Below are 23,818 nucleotides of genomic sequence, written 5' to 3' on the forward strand. Positions count from 1 at the left end.
CTGTCGTACTTACTCTCCTCCTCACGATTACCTCTCCTCAGGTATTCAAAGGGACTCAGCTACTGAAGGGTTTTCCGTTACAACGAAACCCAGTTTGGCTTCAACATGCCGGACAAGTTTTGGCTTCAACATGCCGGAATTCGCCATGTATGTCATTATTGTCCTTAATCCCAAAACCCGCCCATACAGTAGGTATGGCGGGGGTAGCTTATCTGATATTGCGCTTTTTTGGTCTTCGAACAGGGTTTGCCTCAGCGCTAGTGTCGACACTCTATGCAAATAAAACTGGGTAATCAGCGTTGAGTATTGTAGGGCATCGAAATCTGTGTACACTTTTGGTTTGGGCCAACCACGCAGCGATGAGGCAACAGACCTTGAACTTACTAGATGGAAGCAGTAATGTTAGAGTCCATCTGTAGGTATAAGTCCCCTTCTACTGTTTCAAGTTTCAAATAATAATTCTTGAGGCTTTTGTATACATATCAGTATCAGTATCAGTATGCTGCATGTTGTTTCATTAACAAAGAAGTGCCACTAAGATATATTGAAAGAAATCCATTACTCATTCCTTATACCCTTGCTCTTCCTTCTCTTCCTTTCCTTTCTTCCCTTTCTCCCCTTTTTTCCCTTCTTCCTTGATTTGTTCCCCTAAAGCCGCCTTCTTCTCACCCAACCTCTTGATTGAAGAATATTGTGGATACTCATCCCTCACAGGACAGTCAGCTAATGCGTGCGGGAGACCGCAGCATGGGCAGAAACGGGATCGAAAAATGGAGGAGAGGAGTTGTTGGGTATTTGGACTTAGCGTGGGGTTGGGGTACGCTAGGGATACGGACGGGGTAGCGGGAGGACGAATAAAGGAGGGTAGACCAGTTCTTTTTCTTGCTTTGTTGAATATCTCGCTTTTGTTCTCGCTTTCGTTCTGGTTCTCGCTTTCATTCTGGTTCTTGTTTTCGTTTTCGTTCTTGTCTCCGTCTTCAGAGTCAGGAGGAACAATCAAAAACTGCTCTCTGAAAACCTGGTCAACAAGCATCGCGAACCGCACATCGCGCATGGTGACTCCGGAAATAATAAGGTCTTCTGGGAAGGCTGGATATATGTTTGATGAGATTAGGATTGGTTGGTACGTTAAAAATGTATAAGGAGAGATAAACATAGACATGGAAATAAAAAAATAGAATGAAGCGTGCAAACTTACGAGTAACATCCCTCGCAGGCACTGTTGGCCGCAAGTCAGATATCTCCTTAGGGATATACGCCTGGTGGGTGGTTATTCGGATGTTTACTCGTGCTGCGTACGGATTTTTTTCAATGTCCCCTTGTTTAGAGTCTGAATGGCGGTAGACGTGCAAGTACTCGGGATCATGCTGTATAGGAAGATTAAGATATTGAATCATGGTGTACGAAGGGAGACTAGAAGTGACCTTCTCCACTCTGGCGATCCTCTTCACCTCTGCAACGAACTCATTCGCGGATTCAACGTCTGTGAAAGTGTATGTCATCATGAAATGGAGGCCGTTACCAGGATCCAGTCGAAGTGCCGATGTTTTTGCCTCAATCTCAGGAAGATCCAACACTGGAGCTAGTCTGTGCCGCCACAGCTTCTTCTTGATAATGGAGGTAGGAAGCGCCTTCAACGGTAACAGCTCCTTCAACGGGAAAAGGTATTCCTGCATTTCAGAAAGGCTCAGCCATGGCGTCGGCCAGGTCGTTGGTCGGGCTGGGAGAGGAGGAAGGGAGGCGACATGGAGGGGTGTTTGCGTTGTAATATGTTTAGGAACTAGGGTCGGCTTTAACGTCTTTTCAGCATCGTGTGGTGTCCTTCCCTCCACTGTTTCCTTCGGTTCTTCTTCTATAGCACTACCTATAAAAGGAAATGAAAGACAGAAAGCATATTAATTCTTGTATGAACACGTACTACTTCTTCTGATTAAAAGTAGGGACTTTGGCAGTATAGATGTATGACCCGGAGATATACGAAGCGCGCGAGTTCTGTGAGTGTTGGTTCTCTGCGGAGTAACACGCGATATACGCGTGACTATTGACAGAATTCGGGCCATGAACTATCCAGCAATCAGAGACGATGATAAGAGCAGTAAATGGTAGCGTAAATGTGGTCTGAATCATAGTGAAGATATGTCCTGTCCCGGTCCGCACAGCGCTTGGACTTGTTTGGTTCCACCTCCATTGTAATGCAATGGATGTGGTGCCGAGATAGCTTAAAATTTTCAGGTCGTCGCTGGACCTCAAGTTAAGTAAACCCAATCGTTCTTTATCATTCAATTTTGTACATAAATCATTCTTTTTCACGAATTTCTAGTTCCGATGTGCTCTTCGATGCTACCGAATCAGTTATAGTCGTCACCACTGGACCCTTGAACCAATGGACACCTCCATAGACAGGGAAGAAGTAGTAGGCTGTCGAAAAAAGCATCACGCCTCCCATGACGAGCACAGTATAATTCATCGTCGCAGGACCAGAAAGGTTGGGTTCGGCCGGGAACAGCAAGATGACACTCATGAACAGCATGAAGGAGTACGGCAAAGAGTGATATAGGAAAACTCTACATAGAGTGGCAAAAAATGGACGGAAAGACGAGTTAGCGACAATGGAACGGACTATAAGACATCGTATGCTGTACTCACCAATACACCCACATGGAAGGGCCCCTTTTCGAATGCCGTGCCACCAAGCCACCGTGCCATGATAGCTGTAGAATAGCAGATATACTGTCCAACTACCCCCATAGCAAATATCGCTCCGCTTGCAGCATTACCTGCAAGCGGAATCAATCCAAGTAGTATTGCCACAGTAGCGGAGAACCACACGCAGCGTATGGGGACTGAAAGACTTTCATTGACGTAGTAAAGATATTTCGAGAAGGGCAATGCTCCTGTGAACAAAAAACAATTATGCAGTCCACGCTTCCATGTAAAAAGATGATATAATGAACGTACCGTCGCGACTGAAGGCGAAAACTTGTCTGGAAGATGACACAAACTACAAGAAGAGTATAAACTCAATGGCCGTGATGGTCAATTTCAAACCTGCTTACGCCGCTTGTGCCCATCATGACCTGAGTGATGATTAGGATAGTCCAAACGCCCAAGGTACCGCGTTGACCGAGACCATTGAAAAATATCTAGAAAGGCTTTAGTAGAGAAACGAGATGGCAGGATAATAAAGGGGATTACATACAGTAGCTAAAGGTTGTCCAATTTCGTTGGATAATATTCCGTCAGTGTCTGTTCCCATGTTGAACGCCAGGGATACGTTAATCGCTGGAAACAAGAAGACTCAGCATGATCTAACTCGGTAACAAAGAATCGGAAGTATGCACCCCATCCTAAGACACAAGAAACCGCCGTGGAAAGCATGACGGCCCAAGGTATAGCGGTGCTCGCGTTTCTTGCTTCTTCGCTGATATGCACGGTAGAGTCAAAGCAACCGACAACCCACAAAGGAGCGAGGAATCCCAAGATGAACGCAAATCCATCTGGCCAGGAAGACACTGGAATATAAACATTAGCCGAAAGAGACATGTGTGATAACACTTTTCTGGAAAGTCACAGTTTTGGATATTCCCAAATGCGTACTTTGCGTCGTTCTTGAATTCGGAAGGCGTATTCGCAGGCAGTCCAAAAATAATGGCAAAGCATAGGCTACAAGATTAATCTTGTTAGACAATTACTGGAGGGCTTCAAATAAATATAGTGCTACGCACCCGATATTCACTAGGATATACACCAATTGCAGTCTTGCGATGATTTTGGTGGCAAAGCTGCAAAGCGTGGCTTGCAAGACAACAAGTGCTACAAAAACACCACTAAATAGTCAAGGGGCAGCTTGATTTACTACGTGTACATTGAGGATGCAAAGGTTATTCGCGAACTCACTAGGTTTGAAAAACGTTTGCCTCGAAAGATAAATCAGAGCCGATACTCGCGGCTGCCATGATTTGTACTGCACAACCCCAGTTGATACCCTACCTTCGTGAGTGGAGAATGACACCTAAGTCGGTTTCACTTACTGTTATTCCAACGATGTATGTTATAGTGTCGATATCTAGCACATACCCTTTGTTGGAAGTCACCGGAAAACTAGAGAGACAGCGGCTACGTACATCCCAGAAGCCATGAAAGATAATTTCGATACTTTGAAGACGAAAAGTGAAATGTCCAGTAATAAACGCCTCCGGAAGTTGGCGCAGAGGATGCCAACTCAGCCATCGCTGTAGCGATGGACATGAGGAAAAGCGAGCATACAGCCCATCCCCATACCATACTGACGGCGCCACCATATGGAATAGAGTACACTAGAACCGACCTGAAAGATATTAATGGGATCGGTTTTATCGACGAACGCAAGATATCGCTCACGCTATAGAAGGCAAGACGCCCTGAATCGAAAACGCTACCCCAAAGAGCTCCAATAATCCGAAATCACGTTTGAATTCCTGTTTATACCCGAGTTGTGCGAGTAAAAGTTCGTCTTTGGCCTCTATTTTGGACATGCTCACGAACTTCAAGGTGGGTCTAAAGGAAGAAACGACCGTTATCGCGTCTGGTCACTATAAGTAGGTGGCTGCTTATCTTCAGCTATTGAGCTTTGAGCATACGGCAAGACACGTAACCCATCCCACAGGCTATGACCTGCATACTGAATGGAATGAGGAGTATGAAGTGATAGATGAACAAAATGGAACACTCACTTGGTGATAATGACATGTGTTCACTTTTCTCTATACAGCTCGTGAGATTGAAAGGAATGAAACCAAGCCTTGATTCCACCCGGAAGGTGGTCATTTGCGCTCCTAACCCAGACGAATAGTGGCCAAGTTTGTGGACATATTGTGGTCAACCTGTGCATTGGCTTTGATAGACGGAAAACCACAGCTTAATTCCTCCCTCAGCATAGTATAAGCATTCCGGTTCTGGATGTCTGTGATGCATTTTTAGGAACGGATTAACCTTATGAGGTTTATCTTTACATTGTCAGGCATTTTACGGTTCACAAACTTTGACCGGCGCGATGCATGTGTGAACTTCAGACCAACTCAAACACTCACCTGAACATACTGCCGGCGCCAAACTTCTACATGCTATGTACTGTAGACAGTCCTTCAATTAAAAGTATGACTCTTTCAAAATTTGAACAATCGTGAAACTCACCGAATAGTCAACAGAGCATCATCAAGAGATTCTCAAGGCTTCATCGCCGAAGGAGGCCATTATATCTTTCTTCGTTCAGAGCTTACACTTACATCATGATCTGCTGGCTTCGCTTAAACTCATGCAAGACAGAGGTACTCGTTTGGAATATGAGAGGTTGAGGTTTTAATGACCGGACCGTGCAGTTAGATTCGCAACTTCGAGGAACGTGAAGAGAATCTTCAAAGAAGGATTCAAGGAGAATACGTTCTGTACAATAATCAACTTGTCATTTCCAATGGATAGCTCAATAGAGCTCGACGTACACTGATCTGGTATCACTGATGCCAGGAAATCTTGAAAGGTTCGACGACATGAATTTGTACAGATATATAGACAGGGACTAGACATAGACTTTGATTTCGTGAGACAAGAGTTTATGCAGGTAGGGCGAGGACAGGATCCTCCACACTCATTATAACCCTCGTTGCTTCCACCGTGTTCGCTAACAGAAATCTACCATCTGGAACAATCCTTCAGCGCGAATTCAACGGATATTCATGAAAACGCGCGCTCACTAGGCATGTCGTTTGCTTCTGCTCGCCAGACTGCTTCTGCAGGATCCTTGGCTACACCACTAACCAGATGTCTTTTAATTAGCCGTTTCTGTGCTTCCTCGAAATCTAGTTCGAGATACCAACGCTCATCGAGTAAAAGCGCAGCTTCTCTCCAAGAATCGACATCCAGAGCAGTGTAGAGACCTTCTATGATGACGATACGATGTTGGGGATGAATTTGCACGGCATGGGGCGTAGGATCTTTGATTGCATGGTCAAAAGAAGGCGCTGTTATGATTCGCGTTGTCTCTGGCAGGACTTCTTCGCGTAAGTTTTGCACAAATTGTAGGTAACTTGGACCATCAAAGGTCCAGTGGCTGCCTCGTCTGTCTCGGGCAAGCTTGGGGTCAGGAAACTGGTTCAATTGGGCACGACTAAGGTGCCACCCATCGAGTGAAACGAGAATGGCTCTGACGGAGTTTTGAGGATCATTTTGAAGTAGATTATCGGTGTATTTGTACAAAAGATCCGCAAAAGTTGATTTACCAGAGGCAGGTATACCATAGATGCCAACTAGAAGGCGTGAAGAAGCAGGTTTTCTGCGAAGAAGTGAGTAGAAGGTTATCATGAACAGTCAAAGGACGAACTTTGCTAGTAATTCGACCAATACCAATGCTAATTGCCTAGCCTTTGTGTCCATATCTGTCAAGTGAAGCAAAATCAAGTCAAAGCAAAGTTCAGCGTTGTTTATGTGCTGTTTGTCTCTTGAACAACCACCACGATCATCGAAACAGCTAGTTTATTTTGTTCAAAACTTGGTATCGCGACTATGGATGGTCAAGATGGTGGTCGCGTATTGAAACGGTAATAATCGTTCCCAGCATATATATCCGACATTACCTGATTTATCATCACTACGGCAGCGCGGACCCTTCAACCATTCAGGATAAATTTCTTGTAGGATACCAAGGATGGTAAGTTGCCCAGTTTTATCTCGCTCTGGTCTAAACCAAATCTTCAGGTTCACTTGTGCCGGCGACGGGGAGCCAATCGACCCAGGTATAATCACGCTTGACCTTCCTTACAAGCCTTCACGATTCTCACCAATCTCTTAAGGCCATCATGGATGGTTGCATTGGTTGAACTACCCAATACCTAATGGTGGAAGACCTACTATTGATCCGTGGCCTGATGTATCGGAATACTCTCCTTCAGAGTTATATCCGGTTCCAGGAGTCAAGTCTCCTTCTGGAGAACCAGCTACCCTTTTCTCTTCTCGTCACCCAAAGACTGTCCAAAGGTATGATTGTATTGGCGTCCTTTTCCTAGGAATTAGCTGATCTGTGTACGAGCAGACATTTCCATTGGATGGCGCGCCATGGCATCGATGGTGTCTTTCTGCAAAGATTTTTAGGACAATGCGATACGGAACGCGGGAGCAAAGGTATACCGCGTCTTCGAGATGAGATTAATGATCGCGTTCAGGAAGCCGCGGAGAAGGAGGGTCGTGTTTTCGCAGTCATGTACGTTTTGTTTATGTTCTGTCCCAGCATCCTTTGCTTAGTATGTTCTAGGTATGACGTTACAGGTGTCGAGCCCGACGATGTAATGAGGATTTTCACGAAAGACTGGATTCACCTTGTCCGCGAAAAACGTATACTAGAAAGTCCGAATTACCTCAGAGAAAGAGGGATGCCAGTAATTGGCCTTTGGGGTCAGTATTGTCGGTTTCTTGAGCTATTTTTCTCGTTCTTAACTTGGGGTGTCCCTTGTAAATAGGCTTCGGTTTCGATAAGAGAAAGGACACTCCTGAGCTGGTAAGGGAAGTCACACGCTTTGTGAGAGATGTTACTCCAGGCGGGGCCTACATTATGGCTGGTAAGCATATTCTATGAATCGCGGGTGTAGTCGATGACGTTCTCGATTTAAATCAATAGGTACAGCTACCCATTGGCGAAGGTCTACTGAAGACGCGGATCGCAATCCTGCCTTTCTCGACGTGTGGCTCAAGGAATTTGATGCTATATCACCCTGGATGGTCGGACGATTAACAGACGAAGAACATGTCGATATATATGCGGAACATTACATGAAAGCAGACATCGAACTCCTCCGAAAGAGTCACGAGGAAGGTGGAAGAAAGATTGACTATATCCCTGTGATATATCCCGGCTTTTCCGTAAGCACTTTCAATTGGCGTTAGAAAAGGAAAGTTGGTCGACATTGTCTTTTATCTCAAGGGTTTAAACCTAAGCGAGGGGAAGTGGAAATTCAATCAAATTAAACGCAACGGTGGCAAATTCTTGTGGCAGCAAATCTTCAATGCAAAGCGACTAGGCCTAAGAGTCATGTATGGGTATGTACCCTGGATCTTGTATAGTAAATACCGTTCCTAATCGCCTTCTATCAAGGGCTATGTGGGATGAGTACGGTCTTACATATCTATCCCCTTCCACTTTGAATATTGATCCAATACCCGCGACGATTTAGATATGACGAAGGCACCGCTCTCATGCCTGTTGTTGAAAAGAGCCGTTTGTTGCCCCGTTCCGACAAATACTCATTCATGGCCCTCGACGCAGATGGTTATGATTTACCGGCAGACTGGTACAGTCATTTGTCTGCATGCTCTTATCCTAAAAAGGTATTAAGTGAGCTTCTTTTACTTTTCAGGTATATGAGGATTTGTGGCTTCGCTGCAGAAGGTCTGCGTAGCGAGAGAATGATTCATGAGACGTTTCCATCCAAGGAGTTACAGGATTATTGGTCCACGCGGCCGCGGTTTGAAGAAATAAATATCAAATCTGGAGATTTTGTGTCTGGCTCTGCTGGGGAGTTAGACGGCGGACAATCGTATCAGAGCTGGCTCGCCGCCCAGAAGGACAGCAAAGACGAAGTACCTCCGCCTCCATACTCCCTTGAGGCTGAACATTCCACTACTACTTCCTCTCAAGCTCAGGCCAGTGGTCAATCACAGCCTGCTGATGCAAGTGCAAGTTCATCTCACCATGCTCAAAATGAGTCAATAGTCGCTTCTGGCCTCTCTCAGCCTTCTCTCGCGAACGATACGACAGCGTCGTCAGTTACGCGGCCGCCTCTACATCCTTCCCACCCTAGTCGAAGTTCATCTAGTTCGAATGCCTCGATATCACCGCCTACTCATCCCTCTCGTTCCCGTCCTCCCGAACCTAATCGTTTGTCTCGACCACAGTCAATTTCAGCTTCTCGACTTCAAACTCAGTCACAGCCCCAGTCGCAACCCTTATCCTCGACTCAGAATTCGGATCAGGCAGCGCATCCCGCTGCCTCACCTCACTGGCCTCCTGCAGAATGGAATGCAGATACCAATCGACCTCCTACTTCGATGTCCTATCAGCCGTATCGACCAAATCGAACCCCGTCACAAGCCTCGCTTACTATACCGCAGACGTCTTCTTCGAGGCCAACCAGTCCTTATGATTCTCAGAGTGGGATCCTACACCCATCCTGTGAGCTTTCAAATCGACCTATTAGTCCACAACCACCAGTGGCTTCTGTGGGATCACCATTGTCTTTTCCTCAAGCTCGTGTTTCTGGACCAACAAGTGCTAGTGATCATCGAGTTAGTGGCACAGCTTCGTATACACCTTCAGGAAGCCCATCGTTTCCTCCTGGACCCTACGGTCCGGCTGCGGTTCAAGAAGGCTCTTCGCACTCTACGCATACCCCGCATCCGAGCAGTCCTTCCTTTCGTGCTGAATTTTATGGTCCGACGTCGTCTCAACCACCCACAGTTCCGTACACTTCTCATCCTTCTCATCCTTCTTATTCTACCCAGTCTACTTTCGGAAGTCCTTATCCGGGCATGAGTCCCCCGCATAGTCCATCTGTTGGAGGGTTTCCAGATCCTTATTACAATGGACATCCCCCGCCTCCGTCGCAGCAGTATCAGATGCCAGGCTATCCTCCTTCCCAAAATACCTTTCCGCAATCGTCGTACAATAGTCCGGGTCAGTGGTCCACCCCTCCATCGATCCCTCCCCGTAAGCACACTAATCTCCCGGTTAATCTGACCCTTTCAGTCATCACTGAACTGAATCATCATCCTTCTCTTCTATCAGGCCCAGCAAACCTGACTTCGCCAACCTCTCCCCCAAATCAGTATCAGCCTTACCCTGGAAGTTATTCAAGCTATCCTCAGCATATGCCATCGGCACCGTCGTCCTCAAGTTTCTCAAACTATGCACGAAATGCCGTCGACAAGGTGGCTGGACAAGATACTCGACAGCAATTAGAGAACAAATTGGGCAGCCTAGCGCAAAGTAAGTTCTTTTTTCTGATCGCATTCATTGGCACCTCGTGCGAGCAGAACTGATATCTAATTATCTTTTTCGTGGCAGGTGGCAGTAAGCTATTCGGTAAATTCAGTAGGTAAGTAGGGTTGTACGGGGATAGGGCTGTCATCATAAATATACAACTGTACATATTTTGCACTTGGCCAAGCGCCTTTGTTGCTTAACTTGCTATTGAGCCGCTTTTCCTTCTTTTCCCCGGGCCCTTCCTCTGACGAATTGAGACAAATCAGAGTGGGTATAAAATGACCGAAAAATTCCCATACACGAAGATCAAGTTGAGTCACAGATGTCGCCTCGTGTTTTCTGTCTATGGAAAGGTCAGATCAGCCAAGGTTCTAATCTGTCCTAATCTGAGTAGGCTGCGGGGGGGTTTGAATCTTGAAGGTTCTTATCGACGTTATCGATGGCAAGAAGCTGACGACGATCGTAAAAGGTTGTACATACAAACGACCGTCCTCAGACATCGCGTTCTGGGCCGTTTCCCTTTCCCTTCCCTTGACGGCAGCTTGCATCTGGGATTTTTACAGTAGCGGCCTATTTTGGTGTCATAGCATAAAACCTTGACCGGGTCCCCATCGAATCCAGACCACTAAGATTTGACCCTCATCACCACGTTTCGACGAGGAGTTTACTCGGACGTCGTGACTGGAAGGCGCGTTCAGAAGCCGACGAAATTTTAATCTCGCCTGTAATAATTGGCTTTAGAAAGCCGAAAGTAAAGTCTACTAAGTATCCGAAACAGCTGCCTTGACTTTGGCTCTACGGATGATTCTGTCAGGAAGATTTTATTTACATTATGATTGATAGGTCGAAGGCAAGGTTGTGGACAGTGGTCAAATTATGAGCAAATTCCGGCCGTTGCGACGTGAAGGAGTGAGTTTCAGAAATCGGCGGGTCATTAGCGTGAGGTAAAGGAAGCCTGGTAGTCAAAGCTCCGCGCCGAAAACCAGTGAGCGCAAGGCTCTAAGTCTGTGCGAAAAACATGAGCGCTTTGGTGAATCGTCAATAGCAAAGGCGATCGAAGCTCAAAGTGACCCGAAAGAGTGGGAAGTAAGGTGACCCTCCTCAAAGAGATGGGACTATGATGAGCGAATTCCGATAGACTCAGCTGGACAATGGTTCTGTGATGAATGCCATGAGGAAAGGAAGCCACTGCTCGAATGACTTTTGAGTTATGTAAAGACCGTCCGCGAAGATATGGAGGCCTAGCAAGTTCGAAAAGGTCAAAGAAGAAGTAAGTTCATTATTATATATAACACACCGTTCAGACGGGTTGTGAAAGATTCCCCTTCTGCTCCATGCAAACTCATTATTATCCCAACGATCCCTCGACTCTCTTTTTCGCGGAGAATACGACGACATATGTCGATTATCCAGTAGCGTCAGCAAGCCATACAGGGACAACTTCCAGCCATGGCTTCTCGGATGGATCACCGCCGACTGGTTATCCAGATCACGAGTATCCATATCATCTGTTTGATGGTGGAGGGACATCGACAAATGCGCTGTCGAGCTCCTCCACATTGTTGCCAGTTGCCAGTGTAAACCGCGCCACCGGCTTGTCAGAATCCGCGAATCCATCATCAGCACTTTGTAGCGACGTCTATACCGAGGATGCTCATCCTTATCAGTTGCCTTGGAATCTCCCCTCAAGCCACGGACATGCGCATGCACGTTTGGCAGACTCCGCCGCTTTTGGTCCTGTATTTTCATTTAAAAGCACTCCCTACACGGGCTCTGTACCATCATCCAGTACAATCAAAGTTCCAACACCTTCCGAGATGGCTATCCTCATGAGACCCGGCGGAGCATCTTCGAATGATATCTCTCCCATCGTTCCGCCAACACCTCTGAACATGGCCAGTGATCATCTATCGGCCGTACAAATGTCCTCAGCTCCACCCGAGGAAGATTTCACACTTGCGAGAGAGCGAAAACATGCTTGTTCCATGTGTCATAAACGGTGGGTTATCTTCTCTTTTGGGTGTCTCGACTCCCAGTACCTTGAGCTCATACACACGTTTTTGTTATGTGCCCAGGTTCGATCGTCCCAGTACCCTTAGAAAGGTAAGCCCTCGCCACCAAAGTTTCGGCGAGCTTGTGAAAGATGAACTGACTTGAGAGTTAAAGCATTTGTTAGTACATACGGGAGAAAAAGGTGTGTTGATCGAATTTAACTCGTTCATCGATACTAATGAGGTCTCCATTCGGGTTGCAGCTTTCCAATGTGAGACTTGTGGCCGACGATTCGGCGTGGCATCAAATTTGAATCGACACGTTCGTCGATGCATCTTGAAGCCTGTTAACGCGATGCAGTCTCCACCGACCGCCACAACAGCGACGGATTCGTCTCCAGAACCTGGCACTCCTTCAATGGAGCGTTCTCGCACTGTGACTGTTACCCGGACATCTACTTCCACCAGTCCTCGGCCTCGCGGGTCGCAGTCTCGTTCATCTAGGGCACAATCCCAATTGCCTTCTCATTCCACGTGTAAACGCCGTCGACGTGCTCCGTCTCCCTCTCATTGGATTCCTGACTCTCTCCGTGGATTCATCCTCGAAGAACTGCACAAAACCACACCGATTCCTCTGCCACCTGTTGTACCTTCGGTATACGAAGAACGAAACTCGTTGGATGAAAACGTAGGTATAGCACCGTATCATCCGAGAGAATGGGTGTTCAAGCCACAACTTCCTGGGCCTGGTATGAGTACCTATATCTTTGGGGGAAAAGACGTTAGGAACTTTGGAGGTAGCGGCCGTGAACAGATGTTGGGCAGGGTATTAGTATTTTGAGTGTGTAAACTTCTTGCAATATTGACTTTTGTAACATACCCTGAGAGATTTACCGTCATCGCACACTTGCCAGACGCGGGTTTGAGTCTTAAGGTTCTGCTACTTTGATCATCAGAGATATAAGGATGAGCAACACGTAGTAACAGGGGAAAAAAACGCACTGATTTTGCAATGAAGCCATACTATCATTACGATCTTCTGGTACAGCCTCTGATGGCATTTATGGTATTCATTAGCTCCTTCATGTCCTGGTCGGATGCGTACATAGATCAGCCGTGCTTCCCGAGGAACTAGAACGATATAACCGTAGTTACGCTTAACCTCCTGCTCTACGTTCCCGGTTCCGCGATGGGAAGAAACCTTCATGTGCGGCCTTGTAAACAAAATCATAGCCCCGGGCCTGTGTTGAGACGGTCAGGTTATGGGCCATTCCACCCAGTGCCGCACGCTTTTCTGAAAGTGTCACATATATATGTGAACCTAGGCCAGGGTAGGTCGGGATGAAGTGTTCAAGCTGTGCTAATAGTCAAGCTTGTTGTGGCAAGTCAACCTTGGAGTGAGATTACCTGAGGCCTTCGACGACGACGTACTCGTTTAATTCTTGCAGGGTTGTGTCGAAGCTCTCAGGCAAATATGTATATGACTTCTCGGAGAGCACTGTTATCGTCTGGTCTTGTGGTATTGGCCACAGTAAGTACCTTGTAGTGGTTCTTTTCAAAGATATCGCATCGTGATCTGGAGGCGTAGGAATGCGTTGACACATGCACTTCTAAGTTCTTAAATGCAAGAGTCTGATAGAAGTACATTTCATTGAAAATTCGACAGAGCAACAATGTACGTATGCATGTAAATAGATATATATGAGATAGCCAGCCTCTTTGAATCTCGAAAACTCTTGGGGCAAAACACTGTAAGCACTATATATGCGCAAATGAAGAAAAAAACAGAGATGCATACGAGCCATGTGCATGAAAAGTCATTAGCCGACTATGACCAGAAATAAAAAGACGGAGATTTGAATGGATTGAACGCGCATGGATTATGGGTCTCCGAGACAAGACAGAAGAAGAATGGAGAGGGTATGCCGATCTGTTGTGTACTCTGAAGTGCGTGGTGTGAAGATAGAATGTAGCAAACGGCAAAACTCTTTTTGATAAAATAGACAAACAAATGAGAGGGAGAAAATAATTACTGGTAGTACAAGAAGTCGTCGTTCGACGCGGTCATCCAATTTTATTCTTCGACTGAACATCCATTATTCATCGAAATGCACTTGCACTTCGCTTTCTTAATGAAGAGGGAGGAGGGACGACTTGTAGCATCATTGCTCAAAGCCGCCGCCTCCTTGTAACGAAGCCATCCAGATACGAGTTTTGTAGAGCCTAAACGGTAAGTGGTTTAGACAGTCAGCACATGTGGCGTTCAAGAATGGCCAATTAGCGCACCTAAATAGCTCCCTCACAAGCTCTCTGAAATCAATCCTTTTATCCGCCACAAAATAGAATGTCAGTTTGCGTCGATCCCTGAAAACCCATGATCAGAAATCCACAGTGCTGTAAAAGATAGAAAGACCGACCATTGATACTCAGCATCTACCACCTCCATCGGCAACTTCTTCGCACGCACTTTACTCTGACAAAGCTGCAATGCCTTCATCTCGTCACTCATCTTCGCCGCCAGTAAACTCGCTTCCGCTGGCCCAGCTTTGCCATAAATCTGTTTCGGGTTGATTTCCTTTTTCGATCCCGCACTCCCTGCAGCACCAGGAGTAGAATTAGGGTTACCAGGAGGTGGAATACCAGCATAGACGCCAGTAGGTGAAATCGGGGTGGGCATAGGTGAGTCGCCCCATGGCTGGTTTGGCTGTTGACTCGGGTCAAGTATTTGGCCGGAGGAACTGCGCCCGGCATCCAACCACGCCTCTACTTCATCTACAGAAATGTTGTCGTTGACAACCCGACCGAGGTCTCGTCCTCGATCAGCTTCGACAATGACCAGGTCTCCAACTTTGATTGGATAGGAGTCGGCCTCAGCACCTTCCGACGGCGCGCGAGCAGTTCCATGCCCGTTCGTTTGCGCCGCAGCGTAGCCAGCTTCATTCCTCATGATCTCCGACTTGATAGCATCAGTGAGATAGAACAGATCTGTACGGCCTGCTTTGAACTCGACGATGAAAAGCTTCCACGTGTGCGGGACAGCAGAGAGTGGCACGCCACGACCAAGGGCATGTTCAGGCTGAGGTTGTGATTGTTGATGCTGGGGAAGTGCATGTTGCCCATGAGGGTGAGTCTGATGGGGATGTTGTTGGTGTACCGAACCAGGATGATGACCGTGAGGTCCAACGCCATACGACATATCCAGAACGGGACCACTCCCGCTCGCGTTCGATATTCTCCTTGGCATTCCTACTGCATGAGCTTGGGGATAAGTCGGCCCTTGTTGGGGCTGCGCTGAAGGATGCTGAGAATAAAATCCTTGCGGAGGTATTCCCATCCCACGACCCATGGTAGGCGACGAACCACCTTGCTGCTGGGACTGTGACGTCGATCTGGCTCGAGAGGCATAGCTAGTTCCTGCGCCAAGGCCATTGGGTCCCTGAGGTAGTTGGTTTCCTGGTGGAGGAGGTTGAGTATGTTGCTGAGGCGTGTGCTCTTGACTAGCATAGACCGAATCTTTTTCGTGGTATTGATGCCCTGGACTCGAACCTAACCCGTCATGCGAAAGACCACCGGCACCGGTACCGGGAGACACGGAGCCGCGCCTCTGGTGAGGAATTTCAAGAGCAGACTGTTGCTGCTGTTGGTGCTGATACAGCGATTGGTTGATGTCGTTCAAATTCATCATGCCAAAGTTGCTATTCAAGGCGTCAACAGGGTGCGTCCCACCATGCATCCCCATACGCAAATCAGGCATTGGCGCGCCTGCATCCAGGAGATCTTCGTCTGATATCATCAACGAGCCTCTGCCTACTCCTGCCCTACCAGAAGAGGAGCCTACATGAGGATGAACTCCGCCACTCATTGATGCTGTACGTCCCATTCCTGCCATACCGAGTGCCCCAAAACCACTGCTGCCATTCCTTTCTGAGCCTAAGCCACCCTGAGGTTGACCATATTCATACTCGTATTCGTCGTCAACAGCACTCCCAGCGAGTTCACCTTGTAGCCCACTTCCACGTCGCACAGGCTGAACAACACTGACACTATGCCGTCTCGATGTAGCTCCGCTTCCAGGAATATCCTCCAACTCCGTCGTTCCTCCGCCGCCAGGATAAACACCACTTCTAGCACCCGAATTAAATCCACCACCACCGGAATATGCTCTTGACAGGGAATTCCTCAAGCCCAAGCCCCGTGGTGCATGTGCACCTCCAGCGCCATGATCCCACAACTCTCTGAGAGGACCGTCATCTCGCATGATCTGACTGACATCGCGCAAGAAAGGGCTTTGGTTCGAGTTATCGTGCAATTTGTCTCCATAGTCGCTGTATTCATTATAAGATCCATATCGAGACCGAGAAGAATCTAGACGTTCGCGGAGGAGTGAAAAGTTGTGGTCAGAGTCATTGCCATTCCAAGATGCCATAGTAGAGCCGAGACCAGAGGTGTCTCGTGAGTATCCGTGTGGGTTATGAGATGGTACTGTGTGAGTATTTAAGTGTTAATATTCACGCAACATGGAGAAATCTAGGGAGACAAAGGGGAGGAAAGAGGCTGTTCGGCAACGAGATAGTAGAAAGAGCAACAGTCCCATGCTTCTATAACAAAACGAATCAAGTCATTCACTCTCGGCAGGAACCGTACAGGGTTAAATCATCCCAGAAATCCGTATACTCCGTTCATGGTCGACGTATGTGGATTTCAAGTTCATGTGGCCAACGAAGTATTCAATGAAATAAATAGCATCGAACACTTACATCCATACATTCCGGCTGCCCCAAGTCCGGCAGATAGCCTGCCCACAGTCGTGGTAGCAAGGCTCTGACTCCGACTCCGACTGAGATCAGGAGCATATGTTCGCCCTCGTACATCGTCTTTCATTATTTGCGATGCAAGACTAGAGGAAGTTGAAGATCGAGGTGAAGGAGACATCAATGGAACAGTTCCTGCAAGTAGGAAAATGAGGGAATAATAGACATACGATTTTGATTGATGCTTACCAGGCAGTTGCGAAGGACTCAAAGAGCTCGACAAGGACGGTGGTAATCTTCCTCCTCCAATACTGTAACGTCCTGCACCACCACCTCCTGCAATTCCTACCCCTCTTCTGGAATAAACAGGCGAATCCGAATATTCATCATACGGATCGGCGGAGGGTCTTATTCTACCAATCATAGCATCTACGTCGTCGTCGTCTACACCGTCGTCTTCAACACCATATTGCGGATTGTCAAGCAACGACTCGTCATCTTCAAACGTTGAATCGAACCGCGAAAAATAGCCAGGGCCAGCTCCGCCTGAGGAACCAAGGCCGGAAAAAGAGTGAGATTGGGCGCCAAGGCCAGCGCCGGAAAAGGAAGAACTGCGGGTTTGAGAAGGCATTGGGATCCCGGACGTACGTGTTGGGCTAAGATACCTGTCACGCGGATGTTTTACGGACGAACTCTGAGATTGGGACCAGGGAGACCTCGGAACAGTGGTCGGACTAAGTAAAACAGTGTTGGAAGCGGTTGAGGATGAGCGCGGAGGCTGAGAGGCTGCACGTGCAGAGGGGTGATTTCCTGCTTCACCAGCAGTCAAATTTGTAGTAGGTTGATTCAACGACGGCGCGGCAAAACGATTCTGACGTTCTTCCGAGGTCGGAGAGGGCGAAGAGTGTTGCAGGGACATCCTGAGGGACTACGAATGACTCTGAGCAATCGTCAATGTGAGTCAGGGTCGCAGGAAGTAAGTAGAGATCCGGTCAGTACCCATGATGTGATCAGAAGACACCGGGAAGACGCTCACCAACTTCTACCCAAATCGAACGTAATTTGAGCTTTCGGCGTCGAGTACAACGTCCAATTAACAAGAAGGCTCAAACGAAGGACAGAACAGATCCCTCGCTTGGATAATGATTCTATGATCTTCTCCAAGACCTTCCTGAAAGTAATGTAATCTCTATCAGTTCTCTTCTACGATAGATTGTCAACAAGATGGGCGAAATGAAAAGAGTAACTGCTCACAAGACAACTAAGATCTACCGGGAAAGCTACAAGATCCTTTTCAAGGTTTCGCAAAGCGTATTCCGTCGCCAATTCGTAGCTCGAGAAGTTTTGGAGAGGTGTACAAATGAATGAGAAGGGTATTCGTCTAGAGTTGTTGTACAGGTCTAGGGTGAGGTTCTAGTACAAGAGCGCAGATTATAGGTCCCTTTTTTCAGCTCTATGGCCTTCGGCAACGGCCGCTCAGGAGAAGTTCAAGGCCAGTGGGAACTGCGTCGAACCTCGTGGTTCACAAGTCAATGGTGCAAACTTGTAAATGGACTGAGTCCAACGACGGTTTGATAAATCAGTCACCGGCCATTGGTCACCGGACCCGACTAAACTACGCCCCACATTTTACCCTTTTTGGTATCGACTCACAGCCACTACGCGCGCTTATTGTAAGCGCGGGTCAATGTTCGGGTTTGTCGGTAAGTAATCGGCGGATGTGTTGTAATTCTCGAAACTTGGTATATCTAGGATTGGAGGAATTGAGAGGTGAGAATCAGCACGTAAACTTGGCTCCTATGCAATCACCTCAACCAACCGAAACGTCTTCCTTACCTTGCTTTAGAAAGCTTTAGAAGAATTGGCATTGCGTGCGATACAGATGCGATATGTTTACAATGGAGTTAGTATAGTTCAATGGCGCCGATTGAAGGTGAAAAGGCATATAAGACTGAAGACGGACGGCAATGTATGAGCCCGAATGTACTAAACTTAGCTACTAGGATATGCACTGACAAAACCTGACAAAACCGGATTCACCTTGACATGCTTCGCTTAGGCCGCAAGTTTCAGAAATGGGTACTTCAGTACAGTGGCCAACACGACACTCAGATCAAAATCAAGGCACTGGGTGGTGCGATATATCATTGGCCAAATTTTCAAGGTCGAGGTTGAACAGGGTTGAACTTCTGCGAAGGATGGCGAGTAACCCCAGGGAACAATTTGGAAGCCTTATCGTCCCAGCATGAGACGGACCAATGTATGATACATTACTTTGAACCAGTTATTCGGGAGCATAGATACACATATACAGCAAACCTATGCATCTGAGGGCGCAAGAGTTTCGCATACTGATTTGATTTGGCATATCCTGCAATTTGTGTACATCCGGACAAAAGCCTATAGTTTGGGGGGTGGCTGAGAGATCTAAGTGCAAATCTTTTACTCTTTACACGTTCGGCAAGAACTAGGTTAGTTCCAAGCCCTTTCAAGCCTCGCGCTAGTAGTATGGGACCCCAAAGTCCTTTCGCTTGTACGCGCCGAATGGGACGTTGATGGGTTAAGGATGTAACAAGCTTGTACACGAGTTAGTGCCTTCAACGACGTATGAGATAACGTGTAACATACCTTGGGACCTATGTATAAAGAAACCTGCAACGAGCTCTCTTTGAGTCAACAAGCTCGAATCTCCAGGAGTATTTTTGTTCTTGAAGCACCAATCATTAGAGGTAGTAAGATTGTTGATTATATTCGTGGAGGGTATGTAGATTGAAAACGGAGAGAAAAAGTGAAAGGCACGTCAATAATGCCAAACATAAATCCTCACTGAAGAAAATCAGCCCGGGTCGTCCACCGATAAGCCCGCCGCTCCCTTCCTTTCCCTCACAACCAGGATTTCAACCGATTTCAACAGCTGGAATAGCATGGCCGTCCTTGTCCGCCTTTACTTCTTTGAGACCACTGTCAATTCGCTGATAGCGCCGTGTATTCTATCTATCTTCCGAAGCCGCTTCACTTTCCCGAAGTTTCATCAAATTCAATAATTTTTAGTGATTCTGCAACACCATAATATCAGCGATGGCACTGCCTCAATAGAATTCGAGTATGCTTAAATACCCGGTGGCGAATACCTGGATAACCTAGCTAGCCTCACCCCCTTCCTCATTCTCTGTAGGTGTCCGCCGGGCGGTCCCGTTCAACTGAACCTTTGTCGTAACGCGCAACCTTCGCTTGGTCGATTGTTCGCAGTATCCTCAAACCGCACAAAAGTTCTTTGGATCGAATTCAAGTTGACCTTGAACCTCACTTTCACTCCGACACGCTAGATTCCCCGTCTTCATAATGTTCACGTTCATGATTGCGTCATTAATTCTCGCATTTGCGTCGTCGTCGTCGTTGGTAGCAGGGATGGCTATCCCCATTCGAAAGTCGTTGGAGGATAAACGAAGTGTCACTGTGACGGACTTTTCAGGAGGAAGTGGTGATGGTACGTGTCGTGAAATTGGTCTTCAGTACACCTGAGTCGCTAACAACTGCGTTCAGGAACATACTACGATGCAGGGCTCGGAGCTTGGTGAGTTTGTTTTTTTTCAGTGTAAAAAACAAACGTGCTGAAAGCATGGATCAGTGGGATTACTAACACAGGTTAGGAATCTGATTTTGAAAAACATGAACATGCTCTGACTGAAGTTGTGATAATTCAGACACAGATTATATTGCAGGTTAGAGCGTTCGCGTATAAGAGTCACTTCATCCTAACTTCAACTTTGCGCACAGCGATTGGAGAAGACTTCTTTGACCAATATGCGTATGTATCCGTTGTCTGCTCTATATATGATTAGAAGTTCATCCTTCAAATCCTCGACTTCCAGTATACACATGGGTGTCACGTCTGGAAATCCCAACGAGTATGAATTTATTTCCACTTTCCCCGGACCACTCATTGATGCTCAACGCTCACAGAAATCCAATCTGCAATAAGAAAGTGATTGCAACCTGTATGCTGACCATCATTTTTGTCATCCTCTTGTTCTAACCATTCGTTCTTTCGATGTAGATCAAGGCAAATCAGTCACAGTAGCCATCACTGACCGATGCGGAGGCTGCACGAATCCCTATAGCTTGGACTTCACCCCGACAGCATTCTCTCAACTTGCTGATCAAAGTGTCGGTCGAATTACTGGGATGACTTGGGTTTGGGCCGATTCAGACTCTTCGGGTTCTGGGTCAGATTCCGGGTCATCCTCCTCAAGCTCGTCATCCAGTGCGACTGACTCCTCGCCTACGGACTCGAGTAGTGGTTGGAGCTCTTCAAGCTCAACTGCAACTCCTACTGATGTCGATACCGCAGCTGGGACCGCAGTATCCACTGCATCCACAGATACTTGGACGTCTGCAATGAACACCTGGACTTCTGCTCCAGGTTCACCCACCGGTACATCCACCTCAACTTCCTCGACCAGCTTCATCACCGCCGGGGCTGTGGATAACATTGGCAGTCTGAATGTTCCATCCATCTCATCCGGGTTCATCACTCGCTCGTCTTCGTCGGTTTTCCCGTCTGGAACGGCTCTCGGGGGTAGCAATCCAGTGACGACCTCAGTGACGACGCAGGCTTCGAAGCTAAGCAGCGGAGCAAGGAGGTCGATTCAAAGATTATGGGAGTTTTGATTTTCTATGATAAAGTTTGAAAGAGAATGATAAAAATGCCTTTTATTCCGTCATTTTGTCGATTGGAACCGGTGTCCTTGAAGAATTCATGTTACATTCAAAGCAGGAACAAAACGCTGCCCAAACAGTGGCTGAGCCCTGGGTAAGCTTAAACTGCCGCTCAACAACATACAAGTAGAGATTCCTTGCCGATTCTTCCGTGTAATCCGTGTCAAGAGTGATTAAGAGATAATCGACTACCTGCCTCATCAGTATCCCGTATTTTGGTAACTTACGGATCCGTTTTTTCCGCTCTGGTAATAGGTTAGGAAAGGTATTTGTTGAATCAAACGGCATGGTACAAGATGTAAAAACCGCGCAGTCCAGGGATTGGATACTTATTTAGGCTTGTTCAACCCATCCAACCGAGCAACTGGTCCTCGGTGAAGAGGAGCTTGGAAGTAACATCATACACTGGCATGCGGTACTGTAACATATCTTGTTAAAGTAATTTGGTACTGATTGCCTTCGAAGCTTCACTAGCTCCACCCACCAACAGTGAGAAATATCACCTATATCCTGCGTTTTGCCATTTGCTCCTTAGCTCCTGTCCGTCATCCCTCGCATGAAAGATACCCATGTATTGTGTTGCAAACACTCACGAGATTGAGTGGAGGCCATGCGCATTCGATCGAAGCTCTCAACCTGTTTTCAGCAGCCTGAGCAGAATTATGAGCTCGGTAGGAAGGAAATTCTACAAAAGCCCGAGGAAATTCATCGTAACTATCCTGCATCAACTCACAAAGCTGACTTCCAGCCTCTAATAACTCCCAAAAACAAGTCATGAAGCTCCTTCAAGTTATATCGATCACAGCTTCGCTGACATTTGGACTTACATCAGGTCGTACGTTCACAGTAAGCCTTCTCTGTCATTCGAATGTCAAGGGGTACTTATGATTTCATCCTTCAGGTTTTCAATGGGTGTCCGTTCACGATGTGGCCCGCGGTGCGTTTATTCTCCATGCCCCCATCACACGAAGTGGATTCTCATGGTACGGTAGATGTTTACTGGCGTCGGAACTGCACCTGATTTCCCGACCGGGTGAATAAGACTCAAGATACTCCTAAAGTTGAATAAGTAGTCCTGAACATAAATATTTGCAGATGGGAAGCTGCGGAATTCACTTCAGTGACCTTCACTGTCCCAGACAACTGGCAAGCAGGGCGTATTTGGGTGAGCGTCTGTATATTCCATAACCGAAGCTCTGATCCTTCTCTTCTTTGAAATCCCAGGGTCGTCGCGACTGCGACTTTACCACCAATCCCGGACCAAATTCATGTCTAGACGGTGGATGCAACGGAGGTTTAGTTTGTGATCCTGTTACCGGCACCGTAACAATAATCCCTCCTATGAACGAATGTACCTGCTAACTACCGTCGTCTTACAAGGGAGTACCTCCAGCCACACTTGCAGAATTTACACTCTCCACCGATGCCAGCATCCCCGATAACTATGACGGTAAGTCGTCGGAACAGCTCTTGATCAGATGTTCATTCTATCTAACTCTTCAAGTTTCCTTGGTCGATGGGTATAACCTACCCCTGAGGTATGTCTCCCCTCGTTATAGATGCAAGGTTCTCTCCAAGTACAATGTACACTTCATAGCATCACCAGCAATGTGAACTGTCCTGTGGCGTCTTGTCCTGTGGATCTCGGACCCGACTGTAAGTCAGATAACTCCAACCACTGGCATGCAGTTCTTATGTTTCCCTTTGTGTAGGTCCTGCGCCATTGATAGGACCCTTCGATTCGACAGGATTCCCTGTAGGATGCAAGTCTGCATGTGTGAGTGGTCTTCTCAGGATAATTACTTGACTTCACCTCACATCCAATTAAAGGATGCCAATTTGGATGGTGATCCAGGTACAGTCATTTCCCAGTTCTAAACTTACTCGTTCGGTCTAAAAATGCACCTGATGCAGCGAACTCACCAAATTGCTGCTCGGGTCAGTTTAACACGGCTGCCACTTGCCCTCCCTCTGGTGAGATATCTTTGACCCTGCCAGTTCATGTTGTCGCTGAATACTTTGTGATATCCATTCTCAGGGGTTGAATTTTATAGCTACTTTAGTGAGTGGGCTCCTTGGATTCATAGCCGCAGAATTGAATGCCTTGTTTTTAGAGAGTAATTGCCCCGACTCGTATGCCTATGCCTTTGATGAATCAAGTGGAACCGCTTTGTGGACGTGTCCTTCGACACTTGCAGCAGACTATACTGTCACCTTCTGTCCTCCGCCCTCTTAGCTATGTTACAAAGTATTTTCCTGTGTAGAATACCGGCAATGTTCCTTCCACATATCGCAACGGACTGGTCAATCAATTATTTGTTTCCGGCAATAAACGATGGCCGTTTTAGGTA

At 47.1% G+C, this 23,818-nt stretch overlaps 8 protein-coding genes across 8 annotated transcripts; 4 read left to right on the top strand and 4 right to left on the bottom strand.

The window, feature by feature from the left end:
- Positions 1-445: 445 nt before the first annotated feature.
- C8R40DRAFT_1078988 (uncharacterized protein) lies at positions 446-2,124 on the bottom strand. Its single transcript, XM_046227028.1, has 4 exons — positions 1,919-2,124; positions 1,425-1,864; positions 1,199-1,367; positions 446-1,089 (listed from the first exon to the last, which is right to left on the bottom strand). The coding sequence occupies exons 1-4, from the start codon at positions 2,058-2,060 to the stop codon at positions 563-565; spliced, it is 1,278 nt and encodes a 425-aa protein (XP_046092705.1). The 5' UTR covers positions 2,061-2,124; the 3' UTR covers positions 446-562.
- A 172-nt stretch (positions 2,125-2,296) lies between these two features.
- C8R40DRAFT_1157841 (amino acid/polyamine transporter I) lies at positions 2,297-4,514 on the bottom strand (the record flags this gene model as incomplete). Its single annotated transcript, XM_046229668.1, has 12 exons — positions 2,297-2,562; positions 2,655-2,894; positions 2,959-3,001; positions 3,057-3,143; positions 3,200-3,282; positions 3,342-3,512; positions 3,572-3,663; positions 3,726-3,827; positions 3,898-3,986; positions 4,032-4,066; positions 4,125-4,327; positions 4,381-4,514. 12 exons carry the CDS (start codon positions 4,512-4,514, stop codon positions 2,297-2,299), a joined length of 1,545 nt encoding a protein of 514 aa, XP_046092706.1.
- Positions 4,515-5,439: 925 nt separating this feature from the next.
- Positions 5,440-6,461, bottom strand: C8R40DRAFT_1078997 (P-loop containing nucleoside triphosphate hydrolase protein). Its single transcript, XM_046227029.1, has 3 exons — positions 6,356-6,461; positions 5,730-6,307; positions 5,440-5,674 (listed from the first exon to the last, which is right to left on the bottom strand). Exons 1-3 carry the CDS (start codon positions 6,406-6,408, stop codon positions 5,589-5,591), a joined length of 717 nt encoding a protein of 238 aa, XP_046092707.1. The 5' UTR covers positions 6,409-6,461; the 3' UTR covers positions 5,440-5,588.
- Positions 6,462-6,537: 76 nt separating this feature from the next.
- On the top strand, positions 6,538-10,062 carry C8R40DRAFT_1165028 (uncharacterized protein; the record flags this gene model as incomplete). The annotated part of the gene is made up of 12 exons (XM_046230617.1): positions 6,538-6,572; positions 6,632-6,682; positions 6,730-6,767; positions 6,825-7,008; positions 7,064-7,231; positions 7,283-7,422; positions 7,488-7,586; positions 7,646-7,887; positions 7,949-8,058; positions 8,120-8,134; positions 8,199-8,315; positions 8,382-10,062. The coding sequence occupies 12 exons, from the start codon at positions 6,538-6,540 to the stop codon at positions 10,060-10,062; spliced, it is 2,880 nt and encodes a 959-aa protein (XP_046092708.1).
- A 1,866-nt stretch (positions 10,063-11,928) lies between these two features.
- Positions 11,929-12,838, top strand: C8R40DRAFT_1031255 (uncharacterized protein; the record flags this gene model as incomplete). Its single annotated transcript, XM_046223156.1, has 4 exons — positions 11,929-12,005; positions 12,082-12,109; positions 12,173-12,200; positions 12,261-12,838. The coding sequence occupies 4 exons, from the start codon at positions 11,929-11,931 to the stop codon at positions 12,836-12,838; spliced, it is 711 nt and encodes a 236-aa protein (XP_046092709.1).
- A 1,321-nt stretch (positions 12,839-14,159) lies between these two features.
- Positions 14,160-15,193, bottom strand: C8R40DRAFT_1031312 (PSP1 C-terminal conserved region-domain-containing protein; the record flags this gene model as incomplete). Its single annotated transcript, XM_046223159.1, has 3 exons — positions 14,160-14,220; positions 14,284-14,361; positions 14,415-15,193. The coding sequence occupies 3 exons, from the start codon at positions 15,191-15,193 to the stop codon at positions 14,160-14,162; spliced, it is 918 nt and encodes a 305-aa protein (XP_046092710.1).
- Positions 15,194-20,090: 4,897 nt separating this feature from the next.
- Positions 20,091-21,419, top strand: C8R40DRAFT_1165031 (RlpA-like double-psi beta-barrel-protein domain-containing protein-containing protein; the record flags this gene model as incomplete). The annotated part of the gene is made up of 8 exons (XM_046230618.1): positions 20,091-20,235; positions 20,292-20,322; positions 20,377-20,393; positions 20,453-20,470; positions 20,526-20,556; positions 20,621-20,656; positions 20,712-20,746; positions 20,806-21,419. The coding sequence occupies 8 exons, from the start codon at positions 20,091-20,093 to the stop codon at positions 21,417-21,419; spliced, it is 927 nt and encodes a 308-aa protein (XP_046092711.1).
- A 543-nt stretch (positions 21,420-21,962) lies between these two features.
- On the top strand, positions 21,963-23,817 carry C8R40DRAFT_54886 (thaumatin). The gene is made up of 13 exons (XM_046235421.1): positions 21,963-22,313; positions 22,369-22,404; positions 22,460-22,500; positions 22,563-22,632; positions 22,692-22,790; positions 22,848-22,917; positions 22,972-23,005; positions 23,065-23,123; positions 23,180-23,244; positions 23,298-23,322; positions 23,382-23,441; positions 23,506-23,529; positions 23,582-23,817. The coding sequence occupies exons 1-13, from the start codon at positions 22,242-22,244 to the stop codon at positions 23,701-23,703; spliced, it is 777 nt and encodes a 258-aa protein (XP_046092712.1). The 5' UTR covers positions 21,963-22,241; the 3' UTR covers positions 23,704-23,817.
- The last annotated feature ends 1 nt before the right edge of the window (position 23,818 follows it).

The sequence above is a fragment of the Lentinula edodes genome (assembly GCF_021015755.1).
Source record: "Lentinula edodes strain Le(Bin) 0899 ss11 chromosome Unknown C8R40scaffold_1, whole genome shotgun sequence".
NCBI lineage: Eukaryota > Fungi > Basidiomycota > Agaricomycetes > Agaricales > Omphalotaceae > Lentinula > Lentinula edodes.

Bases quoted from the DNA above. Each gene is read 5' to 3' on its own strand.
- C8R40DRAFT_1078988 (XM_046227028.1), bottom strand. From the start codon at position 2,060: ATGGCCCGAATTCTGTCAATAGTCACGCGTATATCGCGTGTTACTCCG. The intron at 1,368-1,424 runs GTCACTTCTAGT...CTTCCTATACAG, and splicing joins GGATCGCCAGAGTGGAGAAG to CATGATCCCGAGTACTTGCA. The intron at 1,090-1,198 runs GTAAGTTTGCAC...ACATATATCCAG, and splicing joins GCCTGCGAGGGATGTTACTC to CCTTCCCAGAAGACCTTATT.
- C8R40DRAFT_1078997 (XM_046227029.1), bottom strand. From the start codon at position 6,408: ATGGACACAAAGGCTAGGCAATTAGCATTGGTATTGGTCGAATTACTA. The intron at 6,308-6,355 runs GTTCGTCCTTTG...ACTTCTTCGCAG, and splicing joins TTGGTCGAATTACTAGCAAA to AAAACCTGCTTCTTCACGCC. The intron at 5,675-5,729 runs GTGAGCGCGCGT...GGATTGTTCCAG, and splicing joins AGAAGCAAACGACATGCCTA to ATGGTAGATTTCTGTTAGCG.
- C8R40DRAFT_54886 (XM_046235421.1), top strand. From the start codon at position 22,242: ATGAAGCTCCTTCAAGTTATATCGATCACAGCTTCGCTGACATTTGGA. The intron at 23,442-23,505 runs GTGAGATATCTT...ATCCATTCTCAG, and splicing joins TGCCACTTGCCCTCCCTCTG to GGGTTGAATTTTATAGCTAC. The intron at 23,530-23,581 runs GTGAGTGGGCTC...CCTTGTTTTTAG, and splicing joins TGAATTTTATAGCTACTTTA to AGAGTAATTGCCCCGACTCG.